This window comes from Malaya genurostris, chromosome 1, assembly GCF_030247185.1.
Source record: "Malaya genurostris strain Urasoe2022 chromosome 1, Malgen_1.1, whole genome shotgun sequence".
NCBI classification, from domain to species: domain Eukaryota; kingdom Metazoa; phylum Arthropoda; class Insecta; order Diptera; family Culicidae; genus Malaya; species Malaya genurostris.
This window is the reverse complement of record NC_080570.1, coordinates 158,450,990-158,478,136: the sequence shown is the minus strand read 5'-3', so window position 1 is coordinate 158,478,136 and position 27,147 is coordinate 158,450,990. Positions and strand designations below refer to the sequence as shown.

General features: G+C 39.2%; 1 protein-coding gene across 1 annotated transcript; it reads left to right on the top strand.

Annotated features, from left to right (window-relative positions):
• The first annotated feature begins 1,694 nt into the window (after positions 1 to 1,694).
• Positions 1,695 to 20,436, top strand: LOC131426453 (uncharacterized). Its single transcript, XM_058589193.1, has 4 exons — positions 1,695 to 3,054; positions 19,157 to 19,456; positions 19,520 to 19,944; positions 19,998 to 20,436. Exons 1-4 carry the CDS (start codon positions 2,512 to 2,514, stop codon positions 20,365 to 20,367), a joined length of 1,638 nt encoding a protein of 545 aa, XP_058445176.1. The 5' UTR covers positions 1,695 to 2,511; the 3' UTR covers positions 20,368 to 20,436.
• The last annotated feature ends 6,711 nt before the right edge of the window (positions 20,437 to 27,147 follow it).

Below are 27,147 nucleotides of genomic sequence, written 5' to 3'. Positions count from 1 at the left end.
TCGGGATGCTGAATTCTGAACCTAATCTGGTGTTGGTAACTAAAATCTAGAACTAGATTCTGGACTGGGATTCTGAACCTAACTTCTAGACCTACATTTTAAATCTGCATTCTGGAGTTGAATTCTGGACCTAAATTCTGAGTTTAGCCTGAAATCGGATACTGAATTCTGGACACGAATTATGGACCCAAAATCGAAATCGAGATTTTGAACCTAATCTGGTGTTTGGAACTAAAATAATGAACTAGATGGGATTCTGATCCTGACTTCTAGACCTGAATTTGGAACCTGAATTTTGAACCTGGATTCTAGATTTAATCTTAGACCTGGATTCGGGAACTCGATTAAGGTACTGAATTTTGGAATTGGAACTATACTCTGCACCTAAACAACAATACTGGACCTGTCCTAAATTCCGAGCCCAGACCTTAATGCGGGACCTGAATTTCTTAGCTGGTATATGTATCTAGACCAGTATCCTGAACTGGAATTATAAGCCTGAATTTTTGACCTAGCACTGTATTTTGGACCTGGAGCACATGCGAAAATGTTATGCACAGTGAACTGAGCAAGTTAGAATAAATTAAACTGATAGAATTTGCAAGTCTGCCTAGTAGGTATTTTGAATTAATTTAGTAAAGCCGGAAGTCGGATCCGAATGAAATTCAATAGCAACCCATAGGATCATAAGACCTCTTTATTTAAGGTCTGAGGACAGAGGGTCGCGTGTTGAGTTTTAAATCAACCACGTGGCTCGCTCAATTCCCTTTGCGCATCGTATTTCTCTTGTACTTTCTCGTATATGAGCAAACTGTACCGGGTTGCCGGCATACATTTTATTATTTTGATGAGAAGTTTTATCACATTAATCTATCGTATGGGTTGGACATTACATGGATTCCAATGAACAATGAAAAAATATTCAACTTCCACAAAGATAGAATGTCTGTGTGTTTGGCAGCCTTGTCGAACCAATTTTATTTCTCTCTCCTTTTTCAGAATGCTATCAGGAAACCAAAACGAAAAATACATACATGATGCAAGCCTTCGAAGCCGAGATATTCGATGAACAAGTAGAGGTATGCATTTCCGAGCGTTCCCGTTTTCAGCAGTTCTTCAGTCGGAAAAGAATACAACGTGACCGCTAAACTCAATGAATCATTCTGAAAATTTCACAGAATATTCTCAACTAAAATTCAAGATATTGTCGGGTGGGTTTTTCTACATTCTGCACCGTTTCCAAGAAAATTTAATTTGAAACGGGAAAATAGCAAAAAAAAAAACCTACCACTTTACGGTACTGTCCTCATCTCTTAAGCCTAAATTTGTGGAAATCGATACAGTCATCTCTGAGAGAATGAGTGACATTATTTGACGCACACATTAATACTTACGACACTAGGCCCTTCGGGCGTAACTTTTTCATATGAGCAAAATAAAAACACTTTTTTAATCTCATAATAATTGTCGCCAAGAGCACAAATAACGTTTGATTGTCTCGACTGCTAGTGAAAATATGAGATGGAGCTGATAAATACGATAACAACACTTCCGTATTCCGTACTAGAAATTCTAAATGCCTCATGGTTCGAAATTCCGTTTTTTCCCCTAGATATTATTCATTGCTTAACATATCAGTTTGCAAAATCTCTGAACGCCTTCAGCAACAAACAAAACAATGAATACACCAATACTCACTGAAACGGTCTTCAGAAAATGTTACAGGATTTTTTTTAAGCCTTCTCCCGAATATTTTAATCCATTGAGGTACCCCTTGTTGCTGGACTTGTATTTCGTAGAAAGCAAAGAGCACGTGTTCCACCTCACTCTCGACAAAAAGAGCCGATAATTCATAACAAGAAAGAGAACTTTTTACCTGACGGTTACTCTCTGTATCAACTGAACTCGCAAACACACACACACTCTCTCTCTCGCAGTAAGTGAAGAAGCAAATGAAAAAAAACTGAGCAAGCGCATTTTCATTATGCTGCTGCCCGTCGCGATGGTCACGATCTTCAGTAGTAGTTTACGGTGAGCATCGATCAAGGCAAGTTGCAGGTAGTGAAGTCCGGTAGTGCACCTCGCGTTCCCTGAGTTGTGTGTTGTGTGAGTCTCAGATGAAGTTTGGTGGAACCCGTTTAGTTGCGATCGCGTGTGTATGCGTGTGCGTGTGTAGGTATTGAAGCCCGTAGCCCCCCAGGCCGGTTAACCTGTATGACGACGACGACGTCAGTTTGCGTTGTTTGTCCGTCGGTTGGTGGAATTCGGAAGTCAATAGACTCTTTATGTGCGGACGGGAAATGTACGGACGGTAGTTACTGGGACCTGGCGGATAGTGCGCGCGAATGATTTTGAGTTTGATTGTCACCTAGCCGAAACCCCAGATAGATAGATAGTTAGTGGTTCCAGAACACAGAGAGACAAGTAAATGCCACATTGGGAAACCAAGTGAGGAAGTGCGTGACCCGCTACGTTACAAAACAGTTCCGACACGCGATCGTGTAGAGTGCAATGGCTGCCGGAAAACGAGCCAGCTACGAGCTGACTGCCGCCACCACCGAAACGATCGATGAACGTCCCCGCAGTTTCTACGACAATTTGACGACCACCGGATCGACCTCCGGTACAACGAAGATTATCCAAATCCCGGATATTCAGTTCAAATTCGATGACGACATTCCAATCACAACCGACGCCCGGCGATCGACGCTGATGAGTAATGCCAAGTCGGATTTTTTTGGACTTTCCCGACCATCTCCGGTTGGCGATGGTCAGTCACATCCGACGCTCGGTAACGATGACGACGAATCGCAAAACTTGATCGATGACAGTGAACGAAGGACTCCGCCGAGTGTGATCGTTCCCTCGGCACCGGGCAGTTCGTCTTCGCCGGTTTCCAACGCCAGCACCGTTCCGGCACGATCTTCGTCTCCCGGAACGACAGATGATTCGCCCAGGGTTGGTGCGGAGGAAGGCGGAAGTAACAAATCCCGTCCCATTTCGTCGAACCGAAGCATCACAATCCGACTGCCCGACAGCGGAACACCGTCCGAGGTAGGTGACGACAGTAGTTTTTTTTTTGTAGAATTTACTTCAAATGACAGTTAATGACGGTGATTTCGCGCTCCAAGTGATGAATAATTCCACTCGCAGTTTTAGTAGTGGTTAAGGTCGTCGTTTCTACGGTTGTTGTTTTGTATTTTTCGCCGCCTGCTTCTACTTTCTGCCTGGGAATGCCACTTCGGTTTCGGGCTACCTACTTCCTCTGCTCGGCTGTGTTTGCTTTGTTATTGCTGTTGGTTGTTTTTGTTGTTGTTTGTTTGTTTCCAAGCAACCGGCAAGTGGTTACGGTAAATGTAAATTTTGATACGCTTTGTGTGGCCAGGCTTCATTAGCAGGTAGCCCGACTGGAAACACCACCACCTTGAGGAGTTTATTAATTTTGCTGCACCCGTACGATGCTGGTGGTGATAGCTCGGAACGGCCGAGTCGAGTGGATGCTTTTTGGGGCGTGTTCTAGCCGGGCTAGAAAATTGGAAAAATTTAATTTTGTTTTGGTCTACTTACTGATGTGGTATTGAACGAGGTTACCTAGAAATAGAATCAGAATTGCATTTGATGCAACACATAGGATTTTAAACAATCACTGACCGAAAAAAAGGTGAGTGGGTAATGTCAGAGACATAACCGTATAATGCGAATACGAGTAAAATTGATTGTTCAGTTTCTTTGATGTTGAAGAATTTTGGAGTTGAATGAACGAACTGAATTCTGAAACTTAATTTTGATGCTAGATTCTGGAACTGAAGTCACGGGGTTTCACGCACTTTACTCAAAATTACGAGAGAACGGAGAAGAAAACGGAAATTCGAAGAAGATACGATTCTAGATAATTAGTTTAGGGAATGTCTGCTACTAGTGTGTGATTTTGGTAAAACACGATGCTGCAATTGACTATTCGAATCATATCGTTGAGTACGCAAAATGTATGTTTTTTTTAAACCTGAACTCGAGAGATGAATTCTGAAACAAAATTCTGGAACTGAGTTCTGAACCTGGATTCTGGTCTGCAGTTGAATCTTAGTTACAGAACTCCGGTACAGAATTCATTTTTACAAATTCGGATCTTGAATTCAGCTCTGAAACTCAGTTTCACACGGAACTACCGAAATTAGTTCTGCTCCTAATTCGTATTACTGTTTTTGAATTAGTTGATTTTAACAACAAAATTTCCAAAATAACTATAAAATTAGTTAAAATTGAGAATTTACTTTGCTGAAAAAATTCTTATTTTTAGAGAATGTGTTTAGTTGGCGAATATCCTGGACACAAACCAGAAATATTTCCATCCAGTACGAAATTCTCATTGATAACAATTTTTTTTTAATAAAATCAGAAAATTTGTTTCTATTTATCTATCACCATCATCACTGAAGGATAGGACAAAGAAAACAAAAATTAGATTGGTTTTATAAACAAGTTTATTAGCTAAAAACTCATGAGAAGTGTCAAAGCAAAACAATCCATTAAAAAGCTAAAAGGGACAGTCTTGTTGAAACTGCTTGCAAATTGTTTAGATGTTTTTCGCATGTGTTACGATATATCCATATATAAATTTCAAAACCGATATGCTTCACGCATATGATGACGTAAACTGTTAGTGGGAAGTGTATTTATTCAGAATTTGTGCGCATTTAAAGCGATTGTGGGTAATAATGTTTTTACGCGGAACAGTGAAGTGAGTTTCGAATATTGCACTCTAATTGTATATGTCAAATGATGTTTTTTGTATCTTCCAACCTTCTGGGCTACGCTGTCCGGTGTACTACTTGTATTCGGTTTTTGTTTTCCGAGTGCTCAAAGTTTTCAGTGAGATAGTCAATTTCGCGAAGTCGAATGAAGAAAACAGCAATTGAGAAGAAAAATTTTCAAAAAGAAGTTTATGTTTCGCTTATGTCTTCTTCTCCAATACAACATCGTATTTATACCTGCCAATATAGAAAAGATAATCGTGACTGAAATTTTTTTCGGTAGTCGTGTGCCATCTAGTGGCTAGTAGTCATTACGGTGTTAACGTTTTTTTGGTAACAGATCGCCATATAGCTGCAAATGGCAGAAGCCAGTTCAACGATTTATGTTGGTTGAAAACAGCGTTTTATTTCTCTAATTCAACTAAAAAATTAGTTGAATGGATATGAAGCGTGCCTTAGCTAAAAAAAATGACAGCACGTTTAATTGGTGAATTCAACTAAAAAAATAGCCATTTCAACAAATATTTTATTATTATTAAGGGAATTAGAATTAAAAAATCTAAATTAGCAAAAGTAAGATTTTTTTAGTTGTCTCAAAAAATAACTAACTAAAATCAGAAAATCAACTAATTTTTTCGTCAAAATGCTGATTTCGGTCTTTCCGTGCAGATTCCAGATCCGGAACTTAGTTGATCAATCTTTAGAAAAATGTGCTCAGTAAAATTTCCTAAATTTCGAACCTGGAACCATTTAAAAACTAAATTCTGAAATTACAACTGAGTTTTGGACCTGGATATCGGTCTGCAATTCTAGAATTTCATGATTTAGAGAACTCAGTTTCTCATTCTCATTTTCAAACTGAATTCTAAATCTGGATTCCGAGCGAGAATTTTGGAGCTGAATCCCAATTTCAGTTCTAGAATTCTGCTTCAAAATTCAGATCGAAGTCGATGTATGCATTTCCGAAACTTAGTTCCAGGGTCAAGGTCTAGAATCAACAACATGATCTCAGCTCCAGATTTCGGTTCAAAATTCAGGCTTACAGTTCGGTTTTAGTTCCAGAATTCTGCAACTTAATTCTGGTACTGGATTGTGGACGAGGAATAAAATTTTAGATCGAGTTTCTGGAAACGAAATAAAAATCTGGTGTTGGATTCTGAAGCTAAATTTTAGAATTGGTCTAAGCTGGACGAGTCAACTACGCAGGCTAGAATGAATGTTGCATCAAATTTTAATGTTGTTGCCTTTGTCTGAAAGTTTCATAGCCTGCTATTGAATTTCATTTGGGTCCGACTTTCGGTTCCGGAGTTACAGGGTAATGTGTGAAAATGAGAGGGAAAATGTGCACTCATTTTTCTCGGAAATGGCTTAACCGATTTTCACAAACGAAGACTCAAATAGAAGATCCTATCTCGATGCGACTTCCCAAGTAGCAAATGCAACTTATTGAACTTTCAAGATGTTTTACAATTGATTTAGGAATGTTATTTATGTTAGATATGTTTAGAAATATATATTAAAATTGGTTGTGCAACTTATCACTGTTAAGTTTCACAATACTACCGAAAAATCACTGTAGAACAACTTAAGTACATCTGAAACAATTGTGCAGTAAATCACCAACTTGTTCATGTTTCACTAGAAGCTCTACAAAAAATTTCACATCGTCATGTAAAACGGGAGTAACTATAACAATTGTGCAACTTATCAAAAACTTTCCAAACGGCTGTCATAATTGTACCAGGCACAATATACGTCGAAATTGCTATAAATCTCTTGTGGGAGAAAAATTAGTGAAATGATTGATGCTCTCTGCAAGGCAAAAAAGGCTAAGCCGAATTGATAACGTTGCTGTAAAAAATATATTTCTGCAGAGTCCGCATTGTTTTGGCTGCCTCATGGATTTTTAGATCAGTGTGTGCAGTTTTCTTCAGTTTTAGAAAAACATTGATATAAAATTCAAAACTTGCAAAAAAGTTGTGCAAGTTTTATCTGTTTGAATTGAACGCAAAACTTGCAGACATGAGATTATTATCATAAAAGTTGCAGGAATACAGCGTTATATACGCAATGAAAACAAAAATCAATCAGATAATTTGTATTCGGTTTTCATCTCGCGAAAAAAAATAAGCAGACCTGACATCACTTTTCAAAGATATTGAACGAAAAGTTAATTTCATCACAGTTACTCGCATAGTTATATATTACCGCTTGTGCAACTTGTTTTTGCAACTACAGCACACGGACTTGCCAAAATAATACCTACAGTGCTTATCACAAATGTCGGGCCCTCTAAGATATATAACTGTACTGTATTGTTGTTTAATTCAACTAGAAGATTAAAACTGATAAAAAACGAAACGTAGAGGGTTTTCTTCCGAAATATTAACATGTTAATGTTTCCTGTTATTTAGATAATATATGTCATTACGTTGGGTGAACCATTTTCTATTCAACTCACTGTTACAATCGAAGCCATATTGGAAAATATTCAAGAAAAAATCATTTCGAGATCTTCAGGTTTAATTACACATTAATTTGATTAAAATCGTTTGACAATTTTAAAGAATGTTTGAATACACGTATTTTAAACATCATTCCGATGATTCTCATTAAAAATAATAGACTGTTATTTTCACAGAAATTTGTGTACAATCATCAAAACACGTTAATTTAAAAGCGCTTGAAAATTTCGGACGTACGAATACATGTATCACCATAAAAATGAAGCTCGTTGTCGATTTTTCATTTACATTATCATTTTTCATGTGCAGATTATTTTACAAAATCCATGTTTGTGTTGAGAGCAGTTGTATTGAAAATCAAATGTGAAACTTATTTATTAGAAATTATGTTTGTTATGTTTTTGTAAACGTGACTCCATTTCTTGTTTACATTACGTAGCAGATTGCATGAGTTTCACAATTGTTTTTTCGCTGATTTTATTTTTACCTTTTTGATGGAATCGACGCATGAGTTTTTGCATCAGTTGCACAATCGTTGTGAATAAATGTTCGTAATAACGGATGAACTTGAAAGTATGTTGCACAACACAGAAAAATTGCGCTTTTTCCATAACACAACAGTTACTAGAATAGTGATATAAACTAACTTGATAAATTGCACAATCAGTAGAAATATACAGGACAGCAACTTACCATGCTACTTGGGTTCCGGTTTCGAAACTAAAGCTAAGCGGGAAATTTTCAATTTCAGCAGTATTTTTTCACAAACGATAGTAAAAAATGATACAAATCACTTAAAACTGACTGATAAATTCTTCTAGATAGCAGGACTTGTAAGTTTGTGGGCATATAAACTCAATTCGGTCTTACTGGTCTCCCATTTCCTTTTTCGGAAGCACCGAAAGTAGTGAAGGAAAACTCAAAACTCGAATTTTCTGCGATACTTGAACCGATATTTACAAATCTTGATTGAAGCTCATATTGTCTCAAAAGTTACTGTAAAATTTCATCCGGATTCGACTTTCGGTTCCGTAATTACAGGGCGATGGGTGTCAAAGTTTTCAAACCGCCATATAAAATGATGATACAAAAGCGGTACGCAATGAGTCCGTGCTGGCACGGAAGAAGAAAACACAACACGCCTATGTTCGTTTTCGTACAAGCTTAAAAAAACGAAAAGGTTACGAATGTCTGCTACTGGTGTGTGATTTTGGTGAAACACGGTGCTGCGATTGACTATTCGAATCAGATCGCAAAATGTATGTTTTCTTTTTTTTAAGAAATAATAAATCAAATAGCCCATAACAAATATGTGATATAAATTTATTGTAGAAACATCAAAGTTGCTCTAAGTGAAACTGTCATCCAATGATCACACATACACACAAAACTATATTTATGGAAGAATTGAACTGACATTATTTAAAGAGCATGTTTAAAAGCAATATTAAAGGTGTATGCATGGTTTTATTCTAGCACAAGTTGTTTTATTTTTAGTTCAGTTTTAAGTCCGGGTGCATGAAGGTTTCATGGAAGCGTTAAAATCTATTTAGTTGTCATAAAACTGATGGTGATTGCAGAATCAATTACAAAACTATTATAAATTATAATCAGAACCATAAGGCATTTTTTTTTTTTATTCAATAATATAATATAATATTAAGGCACACTGCTTAAGCTCTAAGATGCCAAGGGTATTTACTAATCTTAATTATCGTCTAACTTAAAACTAGAGTAGTATCATTATGTAATATAGTATCTGGCGATCGGTAGTGGCCGGTGAATTGAATTTAGGATGAGATGATTCCAGATGGCGATGGTAATTTTCTATGTTGGCCGCATTCTTCGGTCCGTGAGGGTCCGCGGGAAACACCCCCAGGCTACGAAGGCCCGGCGGGTGGCCCGCATGCTGGTCATTGACTGGAGCGGTCTTCCGGTGATGGTGATGTTACGGAAGAGAATGAAAAAAAGAAGTAAATATTGTGGGAAACGGGGTAAAAAAGGGGTGTGGGAACAAAATGTTTGAAAACGACAGAGATCTAATTAGTTGCCATCGAGATGGTGAAAAAACAGGGAAAGGGGAACGAAAAAGTTAGTGACAAAAAAAAAAAGATCTTGTTAATTCCAATGAAGATGGTGGACAGGGACGGGGATCGAGAGAATCGGGCGGATGTTAGTGTCGAACCTGTAGGTGGAGATTATATTTTCTGAGCGAGGAATAACACATTACACTTGTATATCAATGTGTTTAAGGTACTGGTATATGAGAAGCATATATGAACTATCCCGACTCGCCAACACATCCCGAACCGGCACCTCAGGCGGTCTACCTCGGGCCCTGAGGGATTCCAGTAGCTTCGACCTGGCGTCACGATACTCTACGCACGACCACACGACATGCTCGATGTCCTGATAACCGTCGCCACAGGTGCAGAGCCCGTTCTCCACGATCCCGATACGCCGGAGATGTGCGTTGAATGTATAGTGATTTGACATGAGCCGTGACATAACGCGAATGAAATCACGACTCATGTTCATCCCCTTGAACCAAGGTTTCGTCGATACCTTAGGGATAATGGAGTGTAGCCATCGTCCCAGTTCGTCATTCGTCCATGAAGTTTGCCAACTTTCGAGAGTTTTCTGACGAGAAATACTGAAAAATTCATTGAAGCAGATTGGTCTTTCATAAATATCACCTTCCAATGCGCCCACTTTAGCCAATAAGTCTGCCTTTTCATTGCCCGGAATGGAACAATGCGAAGGGACCCAGACTAACGATATTAAATAAGACCGTTCAGATAAAGTTCTCAAATGTTCCCGTATTTTCCCCAGGAAATATGGGGGATACTTTCCTGGCTTCATTGCCCGGAGAGCTTCTATTGAACTTAGACTGTCCGTGACAATGAAGTAATGGTCTTTGGGCATGGTTTCAATGATCTCGAGGGTGTACTGAATAGCAGCTAATTCTGCGACGTAAACTGAAGCCGGATCACTGAGTTTGTAAGAAGCGGTGATGTTTTGATTGAAGATGCCGAAGCCTGTGGACTCGTTGATGTTTGATCCGTCAGTGTAAAACACCTTTTCACAGTTGACTGTTCTAAATTTATTATAAAAAATATTTGGGGCCACTTGAGGGCGCACGTGATCCGGAATTCCATGAATTTCTTCTCTCATGGATGTGTCGAAAAACACAGTAGAATCAGAAGTATCCAAGAAATGAGCACGGTTGGAAACAAACGAAGAAGGATTAATATTCTGAGCCATGTAATCAAAATACAAGGACATAAAACGGGTTTGAGAGTTAAGCTCAACTAACCTTTCGAAGTTTTCAATCACCAGAGGATTCAAAATGTCGCATCGAATGAGCAAACGATATGAGAGATCCCAGAACCGGTTTTTCAGTGGAAGAACGCCCGCCAGCACTTCGAGGCTCATCGTATGAGTCGATTGCATGCAACCCAAGGCAATACGCAAACAACGATACTGAATTCTTTCCAGTTTAATGAAATGAATATTCGTAGCGGAGCGGAAACAGAAGCATCCATATTCCATAACGGACAATATCGTTGTTTGGTACAACCTGATCAGGTCTCCTGGGTGAGCACCCCACCAAGTTCCGGTTATTGTACGAAGAAAGTTGATTCTCTGCTGGCATTTTTGTTTCAGATACCTAATGTGACATCCCCAGGTGCCTTTGGAGTCGAACCAGACCCCGAGATATTTAAATGTGAAGGCCTGAGCTATGGTTTCACCCCCTAGTTGAAGCTGTAATTGTGCTGGTTCTCGCTTCCTCGAAAATACAACCAGCTCAGTTTTCTCCGTAGAGAACTCGATACCCATTTGAAGAGCCCATGATGATAAGTTGTCGAGAGTATCTTGTAATGGTCCTTGGAGATCGGCAGCTTTGGGTCCTATAATAGACACAACGCTGTCGTCGGCAAGTTGTCTTAGCGTGCAAGATGTGTTGATACATTCATCGATATTACTTACGTAAAAATTGTATAAAAGGGGGCTTAAGCATGAGCCCTGAGGAAGACCCATGTAGCTGAATCGTATTGTCGACAAATCACCATGCGCAAAGTACATGTGTTTCTCAGACAATAGATTATGTAAAAAGTTGTTCAAAACTGGCGAAAGACCATGCTGATGCAACTTCTCAGATAGGATATTTATAGAAACTGAGTCAAAAGCCCCCTTAATGTCTAGGAAAACTGATGCCATTTGTTCTTTACGAGCAAATGCCATTTGAATTTCTGTTGAGAGCAACGCAAGACAATCGTTCGTTCCTTTGCCCCTGCGGAAACCAAATTGTGTATCTGAAAGTAAACCATTAGTTTCGACCCAATTGTCTAGACGAAACAGAATCATTTTTTCGAACAATTTCCGGATACAGGAAAGCATAGCAATCGGCCGATACGAATTGTGATCGGAGGCTGGTTTCCCTGGTTTTTGAATGGCGATAACTCTGACTTGTCTCCAGTCGTGTGGGACAATATTACCCGTGAGGAACTTGTTGAATAAATTCAGCAAGCGCCTTTTGGCGGGGTCAGGCAGATTTTTCAACAAGTTGAATTTTATTCTGTCTAATCCCGGGGCTTTATTGTTACATGACAAAAGTGCAAGTGAGAGCTCTACCATCGAAAACGGTGATTCGTTTGTATTTGGTGTCGCGGCGCGGGTGATCTTCTGTTCCGGAACAGAGTCTGGGCATACTTTTTTAGCGAAATCGAATATCCAGCGGTTGGAGTATTCCTCGCTTTCATTCGTGGTGTTATGATTGCGCATTCGTCGGGCTGTGTTCCAAAGAGTGCTCATAGATGTTTCTTTCGTTAAGCCGTCTATAAACCGACGCCAGTAACCGCGTTTCTTGGCTCTAATCAAGTTCTTAGTTTTAACGTCTAACGCCGCGTAATTCCGGTAATTATCAGGTGTTCCATTTTTTCTGAATTTTTTATACGCGGAGGCTCTCTCCGCGTTTAAATTTGTGCACTCTTTGTCCCACCACGGGTTGGGAGGACGGATGTTAGTTTTTGCGCCGGGTACACGTTTCGTCTGAGCTTGAATCGCAGTATCGAGAATCAAACCAGCCAAAAACGTGTACTCTTCCTCCGGAGGAAGTTGTTGAGTTCTTTCAAGTTTCTCAGATATCGAGGTCGCATAGCTATTCCAATCAATATTTCGTGTGAGGTCATACGAAACATTGATTGTCTTCGATGGTTTTAAGCCGCTGGTGATTGATATTACGATCGGTAGATGATCACTACCGTGGGGATCAGGAATTACCTCCCACGTGCAATCCAACCGTAGCGATGTCGAGCAAAGGGATAAATCCAGCGCACTTGGTCTAGCTGGTGGTGCAGGAATCCGTGTCATTTCTCCCGTATTCAAGATTGTCATATTGAAGTTGTCGCAAATATCATGGATCATAGCTGATCTGTTATCGTCGTGAAGACAGCCCCATCCCGTACCGTGTGAGTTAAAGTCTCCTAAAACCAACGTCGGTGCGGGAAGGAGCTCTATGATATTACTGAGCCACCGATGCCCAACCAAGGCTCTAGGGGGAATGTAGATGGAAGCAATACAAAGGTCCTTACCTTTGATTGTAACATGACATGCGACAACTTCAATACCTGGTATCGAGGGGAGGTTAATTCGATAAAAAGAATAGCACTTTTTGATCCCTAAAAGTACTCCTCCATAGGGATCATCTCGATCCAGGCGAATAATGTTAAAATCGTGGAAGTTTAAGGATATTTCAGAAGTTAGCCAAGTTTCGCACAATGCAAATGCGTCACATTTCAGATTATTTACTAGAAATTTAAAAGAATCTATTTTTGGGATGATACTTCTGCAATTCCACTGTAAAACAGTGATTAGATCCGTGACCTCGGTGGATGATTTAGCCATCGAAGGATACAATCGCTGAGAGAAGGGGCCAATTTGCAGTCAACTGCTTCAAATATGTTTTTACTGTTGGCATGAAAGCAATTAAAATGCTTCTAAGAGGGTCTGAAATATTGAAAGTTGTAAAAATCCAGTCCACAACATCAGAGAACTTGATAAGTCCAGCACCTAGTTGGTTCTCTGGTAGATTTTCTGGGACGCTTGGGGATTTTGTAGTCCCGGGAAGTCGTGGGAATTCCATCTCGGAATTGAGTTTTCCGAGACCAGGAGCTTTATGCTTCGGTGTTGTGTCCCGATACCCGTTAGCTGTAACTTTTCGAAGCCCTTCGGAAGACACCTTCGAACCCTTACTAGGTAGCTTATGAGAGGATTTATTTATTCTTTTCCTACAGCTATGAGGGACCGCCGAAGATGGACCTTCCAAAGGGTCGTCAGAATCGCTCTCGTCAGTTGACAAGCAGGCATATGGGTTCGTTGTCTGTTTAGGAGGGGTGGCACTTTTAAGCATCTCTGCGAAAGAACGCTTGGAGTGCTCCTTTAGGGAACGCTTCATTCGATCACCTCGCAGTTTGTAAGCGGGACAATCAGAGAGGTCATGCGGACCCTCCTTACAGTAGAGACACTTTTCAGCATCCTTACCGCAAGAGCCGTCCGCATGAGCTTCCCCACAGTTAGCACAACGTGGCTTATTGCTGCAATGGGTAGCTGTATGCCCCAGTTTTTTGCAATTAGTACAGTTCATTACTCGGGGTACGAATAGGCGAACAGGCAAACGAACCCGGTCCAAGAGGATGTAGTTGGGCAAAGCAGAACCGGCGAAGGTCAAACGATAAGAGTCTGATTGGGGATAGGACTTTGTTCCATCCCCGGCGATCGATACTGAATGCAATCGCTTGCAATCCAGTATCTTGACATTCTTAAGTGAGGGGTCTTTAAAACAACCCGCCCCGTACTTAAGAACGTCCTCGCAAGTCAAACTCGAATCGGTGACCACACCGTCGATTTCTACTTCGCGAGCTGGCACGTAGACGCGGTACTCCCGCGTAAAAGGATCATTTTGAACGAGCTCATTAGCCTGTTTTGAACTGGTAAACAGGACCCTGAGCTTGTCTGGACGTATCTTATCAAAACTTTTTATAGTATTGTATCGCGAGGACAGGTCCCGCGATATTTTTAAAATATTTAATTTTTTTTCTTTCGATTTGGTCCGGAAATAGACCGCATAAGGACCGGCCGGTAGTGCGAGCCCATCCGGATAGCTCTTTATGCGAGACTTTTTATAGTCAAGGGAAGTCTCCATTTGATCATCGGGAACGGGGGGGTCAGAATTTAGACTAGACATGTTGCGGAGCTACCTCCGCACAGAATTAAGTGAATCGGGGAGAAATAGAACAGTCGAATGCAGGAAGGAAAAAAAAACTAAATAATGATACTTAACTTAAATCCAACGGGGGCCACCAAGGCCTAGCCCTCGTCGATCGGCGTATCGCCGCTGCGATGGTGTGCAAAAAACCTCCGAGAGGAAAAAGCACACTCTTTTTTAATCCGCACAGTGATATCACGTACACCGCTGGGCCTGTTTTGATCGATCGAACAATCACCGGCTAACGGTACTGTTTCGATCGTCCGCTCACAACAATACACTGCTTCAGTATATAATGTGCATAAAACCTCTCACAGGAAAAAGCACTATTGTCTATTACACAATAGCGATCTAGTTTTGATCGTCCGGTCACTTTATCACACACGGCACTGGTTTTCAACGCTTTCGCAGTAAACACAAAGCACGTCCGTTCACTCGGAAGGTTGAAACGGCAATGAACCATAAGGCATTGTTACTTGGGATGTCCAAACTAAAGATTAGAATGGGATGACATTTGTCTAAGTCGTAGGACGACACATTTTGAAGCACAAATGGAGCGAATTATTGATTTTTATTGCGTTTAGAAACTTGAAAAGAAAAAGTGTCGATTTTTGGCAGTGTATAGCAAATTCCAGAATTTTACCTGAATCTAACTACCGTCTCCGGAATTACAGGATGATTAGCAGTCTTCCCAAACGAACACCGAACATCATACTCGCGGTAGTTTGGTTTTCATACACTGAACTCTCAAGTCATGTTCAAACCCGAACGCATACATTTGTACACCAACGCGTGCACATGTTCGGTGGTATAATCAAACGCCATCCACGTACATCGTGTACGGAATCGATGTTCGCTCGCCTACTGCTGAACAGTGATTTCAGATTATCACAATGTCTATTCCGGAAATGATCGATAGACAAATACATCAGCAATATCTACAGATAAGTTTTCAAGTGAAAACATTTCAACATTTTGAATGTAAAGCATGGATCAAAAATCTATCCTGACAATGTCTAGATAATTTAATTTAGATGCGATTAGTGCATAACAACATATATGTTGTCGCCATAAAAATGAAGTGAATGTTATTTTTGTGAAGGTAAGTCGATTTATATGTCGGCGCCATTTTAGTTCCCTGGTAACGTAACGAAACATGAGAGAGAAATAAAATCGGATCGAAAAGGCGGTAGCTTTATTGGATTTTATGTGATGTAGTCAAACTTGTAACCGAAAATATCAAAACTTTCTTGGGCACCCGGTCACACGCACAGCGAGCCACGTGGTTTTACGCGACCTACTGGCCTCAGCCCTTAATGATCACAAAAAAATAAGATCCGAGTAAAATCTTCCAATATCTTCTAAACCGTACAATATTAATTCTCTGCAGGTTTCGTGAATTTTGAGCCGCCTTAATCTAACTAATATTAAATAATTTCGAAACACGATTGTTGGTTTTGTTTTCTTTTTTTGCCAAATAAATGTAAATAAACGGCAACACTGACCTCCTAAGTTTTGTTTCACTCCTATTATAATACTCTCTCGGATTACTACCAAACATGTTTTGCTTTTGCTTCGTTCTGTCTTTCCTCTAAGGAGAGTATCGAAAATAAGCTATCCACAAATTTTTCTTTCAAATTATGATAAAAAACGATATTTTATTCAATCTAAAAATCGTTACTTTATTGTACGAGGTAAAACTTGAGCATAATGAAAACCGGATGAAATTTAAGTTATTCCTTCACGAATTTTCGAACGCTCTTCATCATGTTCCGAACAAGTGCTGCATCGCATTTATTGGACGCTTGAGCCCAAATTTTTTTGAACTCCTGCATGTTCCCAGCTGCCTTACCAGTCTTCTTGAAGACCCTCTTCACGATTGCCCAGTAACGTTCGATGGGTCGAAGCTGAGGGCAATTTGGTGGATTGATATTTTTCTCAACGAAATTTATACCCTTTTCCGCAAGCCAATTGAGAGTGGTTTTGGCATAGTGAGCCGATGCTAAATCCAGCCAAAACAGTGGTGGTCTACTATGCTTCTTATATAAAGGCAGCAATTTCTTCTGGAGACACTCTGATCGATAGATTTCTGCATTTATAGTTCCGGTAGTGTAAAAAATTGTTGACTTAAAACTACAGGAACATATTGCTTGCCATACCAGTACCTTTCGAACGAATTTCTCCACTTGAATCGACCTGTTCGCATCGCTCACATCCTCCCCAACGACGACAGTAAAGTATTGTGGACCTGGAAGGGGTTTTGAGTCCTCCTTTATATAAGTCTCATCGTCCGTCAAAACGCAAGCATCCGCACACTGCAAAAGACGCGAATACAATTTCCGGGCTCTTGTTTGCTGCTCGCTTCTTCTGTTTTACACTTTGTTCGAGATTTTCTGCTTCTTGTAGGTCTTCAGGTGATTTCGCCTCTTGAGTCGCTGGATCATTCCGACACTTGTTCCTGCTTTTTTGGCCAAATCACGTATTGACATTGATTTGTTCTTCATGATTAGAGATACCACTTTCTTGTCCAGTTTCGGGTTGGAAGAGCCGGGTTTTCTGCCTCTTCCTGTTAGCTCATCCAAAGAATAGTGTTCCCCAAACTTATTAATGATGGTTTTTACATTACCTGGTAATACCCTTCTTACTTAGCCATGTGTCCAGAACCCTCATTTTCACTTCCTTTTCAATACGCGACATTTTGAAAACGCAGAATTTCAACCGCACAAACAAGTAAACAAACGAAAGCTGACAGCCAAACGCACAGCATGCTGTGATCTGAGCATAAAAAACCATCACAAATACATGCGTACAACACAAATGTTTGTGGATAGCTTATTTTCGATACACTCCTTATCACTGGTTCAACCGTACCTAAATGTGTTTGGTGTACGTACTCAGAGTACACTGATGTCTTTTCAACGCGGTTCTTATGCGAATTTCCCAAATTATTCGGATTTCTTGTTTTGTCTTAGAAATGCATTAAACATTGTCTCGATGTTTCATGCAGTTGTAAGACATTTGGCATAATTTCCTTAGTTTTGCGGTTTTTTACGCGGATATCCGAAGTTACGCGTTTTTTTTTACGCAGTACGCATTCTCCGCCTGAAAAAGACCTTAGTGTGCATGCACGGAAAACTCGACCCAATGTACGTACTGTGCTCGAGATGAACATGAACATGGACTCGCAGTTAGTTGGAAGTTGGATATGTGCTTGAAATTTTGTGCACCGGCATAAGCGTGCCGATGTTTATCGGAAGACTGGTGATTAGTGTTCGAATCAGTTCGTCGAGTACGCAAATTGTCGTGTGTGTGTGTGTGTGTGTATGAAAGGTTTTTGAGCACTAACTTTTCTCGTTGATGGCTGGACCGACTTTCGCCTGATTATATTGAAAGGAAAGGTCTTCTGGCCCCATACAAAGTCCCTGCATTTTTTTTCGGTTCCGACTTCCAGTTTCGGAGCTATGGAGTAAGTTTGCTCGGAGATGGCTGAGAAAATTTTCACAAACGTAGATTCAAATGAAAGGTCTTGGGGCCGCATGGAAAACTTCTGAATTTCATTTGAATTCAACACCCGGTTCCGGATTTACTGGGTGATAAGTGTAAATAGGAACAGTTTAAAATCATTAGCTCACTTTTCTCCGCCATGACTGGACCGATTTTCACAAACTTTGGTTCAAATCAACGGTTTTATGGTCTCATACAGAACCGTTGATAACTTCAGTCAAACTTCCGGTTCCGGAATTACAGGATGAAGAATGTTGGAAATTTCAAACAGTTATACAGAACGGTGGCCTCAAATCACGTTCAAACGAGAGGCCTTGTCAGTTGAAAGTCAAGTGTCCTCGACTACCGGCTTCGGAAGCACCGGAAACAGGTGGTCGTAAACTCTAAAATGGATCTCATTTTTCTCTGCGATGACTTAACCTATTTTTACAAACTAAAATTCAAATGGAAGGTCTTTTATTTCCATATGGAATTCCATCCGGATTTGACTTCCGGTTCCGGCATCACAAGGTAATAAATCGAAATTTCGAATCGTCGACAAGAGAAAGTTTTTGCTAGAAAAACAAATTTTCTTTAAAATTGCCCTTTATCTTTCAATGTATGACTGGTTGATAGGGAACATTATTATCTATCGGGGAAAATTTTACCAAAATCAAAAATGGCGTTTTTTTATATCGAATTTCGAAAATCGATTTTTATCAGTGTAAGACTGGACTAGGATTTTTTTTTCAGTAGTTTTACTCGAAAATTGTACCAATTTTGGAAAAATCACTAGTGCAACTTTTTTTGTAGGACTATTCGAAACCATTCGAAAAAAAAATGGTAAAAGTTTTATTTTTTTTGAAAGACTGTCAAGAACAATTTTGGTGAAAAAAATGTGCACAAAGTCTTTTGTGAGTTGATTATTTCTTTAATACTTGAACAATATCGCCAGACTCGACTCACTAACTTTGCCGCACATGGCTTATTGTGTTCGGTAGGTACTCGGTCGATCATTCGCAACCGAGTGGCTCTTGCTCTTTGGCCCCCCTGCTCATGACAACCAGTGCAATAATGCGATCTTCTGTTCAAGTATCTAAACTCTTATATCGCTGTGCCTACTGCGATCTGCCATGCCTAGACTAAGCTCATACCGAAGTTTATTCTGATCAGTTTTTTTTGCATTCCAGGCCGTCTACATGACCACTACGGTGCCGCAAAACTTCGCCAAGGATAGCAGTGCCCTGATCGGCCGACACAAACCGACCCGCAGCAGTCTTCGCCACAGCCGGATGTTGGTGGTGAACAAATCCTTCCATCAGCGGTACCCGCGGGGGAATTCGCTGAATCTGAAACACATCCGGCTTAGCCGGGTGCTGATGGTGCTGAAAATTCTGATCGGTGCGATACTTACCTTCGTCGGACTGGCCATCATGGTTTGGTCGCCCAGTACCCACACCAAGGATAATCCGTACTGGGCCGGGTTGGTCGTGAGTATTTTTGCTTTTCGAATCAGTTTTGTTAAATCTAAAGCATTTTCCTTGCATTGGCAGTTGATTCTGTGCGGTTCCATGTTCCTGATTCTGTTCAATCTCAAGCGACGTCCGGCAAATCGGCTTCGGGAGAGCTGCTTCAATTTTGTGCGGGTCAATGCCCTGCTCTTGCTGTTGCTGACCATTTTCTTCACCATGCTGGCCTTCATCTATGCCCTGATGCACACGGTTAACCTAAGTTCCAGTGGGCTTCACTGCGAACCGGAATACAGCTTCAACGTCAACTCGTCGAGTTGTGTTTGCTGGATCGACGTTCAAAGCAGCCGGTCGTCAGGACAGGAGGAGGCTTCCCAGCTTACCAGTGACCAGCTGCTGGAGGATGAATCGTTGGAAGGAAACAGTAGCAGCACGACCGTTGCTGGGTTGGATCGCAGGGGGACACCCGAACAGTGGGAGAAAGATGGCGCTATTCGCTTGGAGTATCGGTGAGTTTTCAACGCAGTCGGACCAGAATTGATTTTAATCTGCTGCCTTTCAGTGACTTCCGTTGCAGCGAAGTGCTCGGTATTTGGTACTACGTGACACTCGGTTCAACGGTGCTCAATAGTCTGGGTTGTTTGCTGGCTGCCGTGTTTCTCGTCATCTACGGTGTCGAGTGTCAACGGCGGGAACAGCAGCTAAAGTATTTCGGCGTGAGAAGCAACGGCAACGGAACCGGGATGAGATTGGCCGAACGATCCGACGAGGACACCGAGAAGCAGAGCTTGGACACGGGAGGACGAAGTAGTGCGACCAGTACGGAAAAACCATCCAACGACGACGATGTGGATGGACCGTTTCCGGTGCAGCAAACGCACAGTGATTCGAATGTTACCGACAGTATTGGAGTGAAAACGACGGAGGCGTGATACGGAAACAGGTATTTTTGTATCGAAGTATTATTTTTTTTCAATAATACAAGTTTTTTTTACACTGACTGTTGCTTTTCCATTACTGAGCGATCGTTTGAAGACGGTTCCCAGGGGTTGAGTTTCATGGTTCGATTTCCATCTTGTAAGTTGTAAAGTTGAGTAACACATCAAGAACCTTCAATCATCGAAGCTACTTTTACTGAAATAACTTAAAAACTGTTTCCTTTTTAAACCAAAATTTAAAATCTTGCCCTGTGCTCGAAACAAGAAATATTTCATTGAAGTTAATCAGTTCGCTTCCACGAAAGCTTGTACGCAAGTTACGCCGTTTTTTTTTTAAATAAAATAATGTTGAAGGTTCATTTGAAAAGTGGCCGAATACAAGTAGGAATATCTAGTAATACCTAGTTAATTTCATAATTTAAATGCACGAATGCCGCCTAAAAACGTGGTCCTTTTCTACATACAATCTGGAGCTTTTATCAGGGAATCGACAAACAGTTTATTGCATCGAATATCGGCGTTTTTAGTGTATTGCATCGAACCAGAGATGCCAGATATTTTCATAGAAAATCTGTATTGCTTTGCGGAAAAATCTGTATTTATCTGTATTCACTAATAAAATGAATTTTCTTCAATAAAATAATGCTAGAAGATGTTATTTCAATAGATTATGATTAAAGAATAACAGATTTAATGAGCATTTATTCTACATATCTTCTTAAGTCATTCCCGCGTTTACAATTCATCGACGAAATTTAATAGTTTGAAAATGTTGACTTCATGAGTTCAGGTCATACAACTCTCAGTCCGACAAAGTTTCATGATGCCATGACTTCTTTTAATATCAGTTCAAATTGGTTTCAAATTATACATGTAGTCCGTTAATCGATAAATTTTTATCTCGTCACTGCAATCAAATACTAATAGATACATTCAGGAGTTTTTGTTGGTTTGTGCAGAAACTGTGAACTGCCTTAAGCACTGACGCGAAAGAATAGAAACTAAATATTTGCTATTTGCACAAACCAACAAAACCCCTAAATGTTCACATTTTGCGACGGCCAGTATTAAGCCGTCACTCGTTTACGCCTGAGACGTCAGAAATAATATGGCACTTGTACAATATCATTTGAGGATTGCATAAATCGTGCCAACTTTACGTATGCTTATAGATTGATCTGCTAGGCGCGAGATGGCAGTTAAATTTGAACTGCTTTAAGCACTGACAAGCCGGAGACGAAACGTGAAGAAATAGAAACTAATAGATAGCTAAGGCGAAATAGTTTATTTTTTCTTTCTTACTTTTTGTAAAATCTGTATAAATCTGTATAAAATTTAGAAAATCTGTATAATATCTGTACTCTGTATCAAATCTGTATACGTATTTAAAAATCTGTATAATACAGATAAATCTGTATAAATGGCATCTCTGCATCGAACACATCAGTTATGAGCAGGGATGCCAGATTTGAAACCTGAATCATGTTAATACATAATCGTTTGAAAATTTCATCAATTTCAAACGACTAGAAAACAAATTATACTGATTTGACAGATTTATACACTCAAGCAAATTTAATAGTGAAAATCATAAGGCAAATCTTATGATGCATCAAAAATCATCAAAATCATAATTTCATAAGATTAATATGAAAAATCTCATCTATCACTATTATAGTTTTCATACGTACAATTTATGAACTCCACAATAGATGAGAGAAATTATGTTTGTCATAGAAATTTCGCCCAATGTTCCAAAAATTTCGTATGGATTTCATAAGGCGTTTTATTGCAATTCTAATTTTCGTAATTTCATAAGGCGGTCCTATGATTCGCTTACGATATTCTTGTGGCTAAAAACCATACGAAATCATTATAAAATTCCATATATTTTTTGCCTGAGTGTAGGTTCCGACTGGAAAATTATTAAACAAAATTCTGAAATGGAACGTTTATGGATTTTGCTGATTCATTCCTTGGCTTGACTATTGAATCTTATTGACACTACAGAGAATAGACATCCTGGTAGATATCTTGATGTAATGTGTAAGAAATTTAACGGTTGTTTGACAAAGTGCACAGGTTGGCGGTTTAATGTATAGGGCGCTGGTCTTACAAGCCAGTTGTAGTATGTTTGAGCCCCGACCTGAAAGGATTCATAGTGTCAGTAGGATCGTAGATGGTATCGCTTCTTAGAGCCGAAAGAAAGATATTGTATCCGATTTTTTCACAGTTTGGTGGTTGAAAGTCTAATAATCAGCAGAATAATATGGCGACTATACTAATAAGATAACTATTGGTACAATAGCACTTTGCTGTTTTGTTTTTCTCTATAGAATGGTAATAGCATTGCAGACGAAACCGACTTTTCATCGGTGCTCCGGAGACCCTTGACGTTATATACCATTCGACGAAAGCTACTATAGGGTTGTGAATCAAGCTCGAAGATCAAGTGGCTGTCACTTCCGGTTCCGGAGATATATCGGTAGCAGTGATGTAACTGACATAATCTCAGAGATAGCTGAATAGATTTCAACATTCCTAGGCTCGTTTGAAAACTACTTTTGATTCATTGATCACGATCACTTTTCTTCAGAGATGACACAACTTGTTTTCACAAATATAGATTCAAATAAGAGGTCTCGAGGTCGCCCAAATTGCTATTGAATTTTATCCGGATCGATCTTCCGATTTGGGAGTAACGGGGAAAATACTCTAAAGAAAATGAAAGAAATGTCCTCAATTTTTTCAAATATCGCATGACCGATTTTCTTGAACTTGGACTCAAATGAAATGCCCTATAGTTCCATAGTCAGCTATTGAATTTCATTCCTATCCATAATATGCATAACATAAATTTGCTCAGAGACCGCAAGACCAATTTTCTCAAGCTTCGATTCAATTGAAAGATCATACAATCTAAAAGAATCATGTTGAATTTCATTCGGGTGCGACTTTTGGTTCCGGAATTACAAGCTGATAAGAATAAAAATTCCAATTTCATTCTCAACAGCGTGTTTCTATACATGACACACAAAACTCGAGCGAAATACTTTCAACTAAACGAGTAACTCTTCAGTTGGGTAGGTCTCATTAGTTGATGGCTAAATCACAGATCCCGGTTCCGAAAGTACCGGGAAAAGTGATCGTGGTCATATAAGTCGATGTAGAATCTAGTCCGGACTCAGTTTCCGGTTCCGGAAATCCAGGGTGGAGTGTGTTTGAAATTGCAACTCATCATTTAGTACGACGATGTAATAAACGTGAAATTTTTTCTAAATTCAGTTCATAACTGGTTAAATTTGTAGGTTATGTTGTTGCTGACCAAACAAACTGCTTTCGGCTATACCGGTTCCTAGTTTCCGGTTCCAGACGTGCTGGAAATAATTGTTAAAAACGAAATTCATTTCATTTTCTCACCGACGACTAAACCAAAAATGCAGGCTTAAATGAAAGGTCTCACTGAGTCCCATGGGCTGCTATCGGATTACATTTGGATGTGCCTTCCGATTCCGGAATTACACAGAGAGTGTGTTTAAAATTTCAAACAGGCAATTCGAAATTTGTCTTTTTTTTTTTATTCGGCTAAAAACTTTTTCATTTTGCCGATTATATTATTTGCTGACTAAACAAATCGTTTTCGGTTATAGCAGTTCAGAAAAGAACAGGAAACAGGGGTAAAAAACTCAAAAACGAAACTCACTTGATTTTCACTCGAATGACAAGTCTCATGGCTCCAGTATTTGCTATGGAATTTTGTCCGGAACGGACTTCCGGTTTCACACATCACCATTTAGAGCGACAATGAAAAAGCAGAGAAAATCTTCTAAATTTGGCTTTAAACTGTTTACAAGTAAAAAAGGTTTTGCTTATTTATGCTCAAATGAACTTTCGTGTTCAAGTTCAAATAATATTAAAAAAATGAGTAATATGAGAAAAGTACCGTTTTCGTATTAAAACAAGTAACAAGTTTTTTTGTTAATTTTCTGTAATGAAATGTTAAAGGTGATTGAAATAATAATCAAGTGTATTATTCATTTTAGAAACGGTCTAGTGTAGAGGTCGGGAAACTTCGCCTTGTTGGGGGATTATTTATTTTATTAAGTTAAGTAAAATATTTGAACGACATCAAAATATTAGAGGCTCTTTAAAACATATTTTGTAAATTTTAATTATTTCATTTTTCCGAGTTAAAAGGATTTCGACCTCTGGTCTACACGTCATTTAAAAATTACCTTATTTTAAGAACTTTTCACCCAATAAAGGAGTTGTGTGTAAAAGCCAAGTATTAATGTAGTTTACCTAATTTTAACTTCCCACAGTGAACTCGCACTGTTGTGTGGTTTTGCTCTTTGTTTGTTGACACCAATCGGAAGCGTGAATGAAAGGCGATATCTTAAAAAAAAAAAAACTTGGAGTAGATAATGCCAGAGACATAACCGCGATATTGATGTAGGACTGCTGTCGAGCTAAATGAAATTTTTTTGTCTTAACACTATTCACAATCCTTTGATACTTCGAATTTCCAGAATCTGTTCTTCATGAAACTTTTGGGGTGTATTTGTTTTGGAATCTTAACGCAAAGCAGGGGTGGAATCATGTAAGGTGATAAGTGACTATCACCTCCTGGTGATAAAGAGGTGATCACCAGAATGTTTGGAATCACCGAAGGTGATCACTTTTACTATCACCATCACCGGTGATTGAGCCAACTTCACTCCATTAATATTTTTAAATCTAAATTTTCATTCCTGTAGTTTTCAATCCTTTTCATTAATTCGAGTCATGTTTATCAATGATGATTTGTATGGATCAAAGAGTAACGTTGAAAAAAATTGTCCGGCAAGTATGGCAAACTGCGCACAAACAAATAAAAAATTCACTTGTTGGTTTAATTCAGTGCCGATTTTTATTTATCAATGGAAATCAATGTCACAGTCTGTTCTTTGGGATAAATTTGCTAGCTTTCAAATGACACGAATTGTTAGATCTACTTGATGTTTCACAACGGATGGCATTCCTCACGAATGAGAAAGATCCGTTAAATAATTTTGTGTATAGTTTTCATTCACTTTACGATTATGGCATTTCAGAGAGCTTTCAAATGCTAGTTCCATTTTGGAAATTTTACCCACCGGACATCCACTATGATTAGCAGCAACTAATTGTCCAAAAATATTGCCTTATTTAGTTCAACTCGCAAGAAGAAAATTAAGAACGCAGTTTAATCTTTCTTACTCGTTCAGTTGAACGAGACGGATATGTCGCTCGCTAAGTCACGACCATCTAATTCTACTGAAAATACTGAAAGCATAGATTTTTTATGTTGTTACGTTATGTGCAACAGGAGATGTCTATATTCATAAACTTATCTCTTTTCCAGAAAGCAATTTATCTTTGACTCTACGAATACCCCAATGATATTCCTTCAAATAATAATACCAACATAAATGAATTGATTTAATTGATAAACACTACCGTTCATTCTATGAATTCTTTAAACTATACAAACTAAGTTACTTTTAATTTTGGTATTTAATTTTGACACAATATCAGTACGAATTTTATTAAAAAATTATCCTCTCCGACCAATTTTGGTAGGTTATGTTTATATCAGTGGCTTAAAATTCACCTAACGGACAATAATTTATAAAGCCACTTCTCGAAAAATCAAATCACTACTAAAAGTGATAACTAAATTGCTATCACCTCCATTTTGACATGAAGGTGATTAAATCGTGGTGACTATCACCTTACGTAATGCTAACATTTGATAGTGATGTTAGCCTTTCAGCAGTGGTGACAGAACTTGGTGATTATCAGCTTACATGATTCCAAATTTTCAAAAGTGATAATCACTTGGTGATAATCACCTTACATAATTCCACCCCAGCTCACTGTCTGTGAAATTAACGATGCAGCAAGCTGCCCGATTTGTTGATATTTTCCGTTGTTCGCATTGTTGATGATATTTTTGTTGATCGCGAAGCATCAGTTGGATATTTCTGGATGAAGTTTCACTTTCTTGACTTAGATGGCGATCTGCGTACTCGATGTGTTTCCGTTTATTGATTATCATTAACGCTTCAATATTTTTTTCAACGAAAAACAGTACATTTGGCATAAAAATCAAGAAAATACAGTACATCGATTATGAACAAACAGTACATTTTACAGTACGCATTTTTCTGAAAATAGTGAATAAAAGCCGAAACCAAATAAATTGGATCAGCGTCTCACGTGGAAAAATATTGAAAAATTGACATGCGAATACAATTATGTAATGTAAACCGCGAAAAAGCCACCCCAGAGACGAGACTCGAACCCGTAGCTAGCTCCAATTCGGGTAAATCGTTTTGTAAACTAAATTATCTTGCAAAGGAAATACTCGAAGAAACAGCCTAATTGAACAAAATAACCGAGCATGTTCAGCTGTGCTCGAGCGCCACGGTGTTCATTTGTAGTCACATCTACAATACCGCCAGTTGTTTTCAGCCCTCAATTAGTCTGTTTTTTTCAGGATATTCCACATGCAGGGTAGCTTAATTGGCAAAAGGATTTCCTCTGATATGAGCTAGCTACGGGTTCGAGTCCCGTATCTTCGGTAGCCTTTTCGCTGTTTTCGTCACGCAGTTGTACTTGCATATCATTATCATTAAATCTGTTTTCCTCGTTAGACACTGATCAAATGTAAAACTAGTTCAATACGGTTGTACGTCTCGACAAGACTCAACAAATCGTTAAATGCAAATAATTATAAAATGATTTATTTCC

Coding starts and splice junctions, on each gene's coding strand:
- LOC131426453 (XM_058589193.1), top strand. CDS start 2,512: ATGGCTGCCGGAAAACGAGCCAGCTACGAGCTGACTGCCGCCACCACC. Junction 3,055..19,156: donor ACAGCGGAACACCGTCCGAG/GTAGGTGACGAC, acceptor TTTGCATTCCAG/GCCGTCTACATGACCACTAC. Junction 19,945..19,997: donor GCTATTCGCTTGGAGTATCG/GTGAGTTTTCAA, acceptor GCTGCCTTTCAG/TGACTTCCGTTGCAGCGAAG.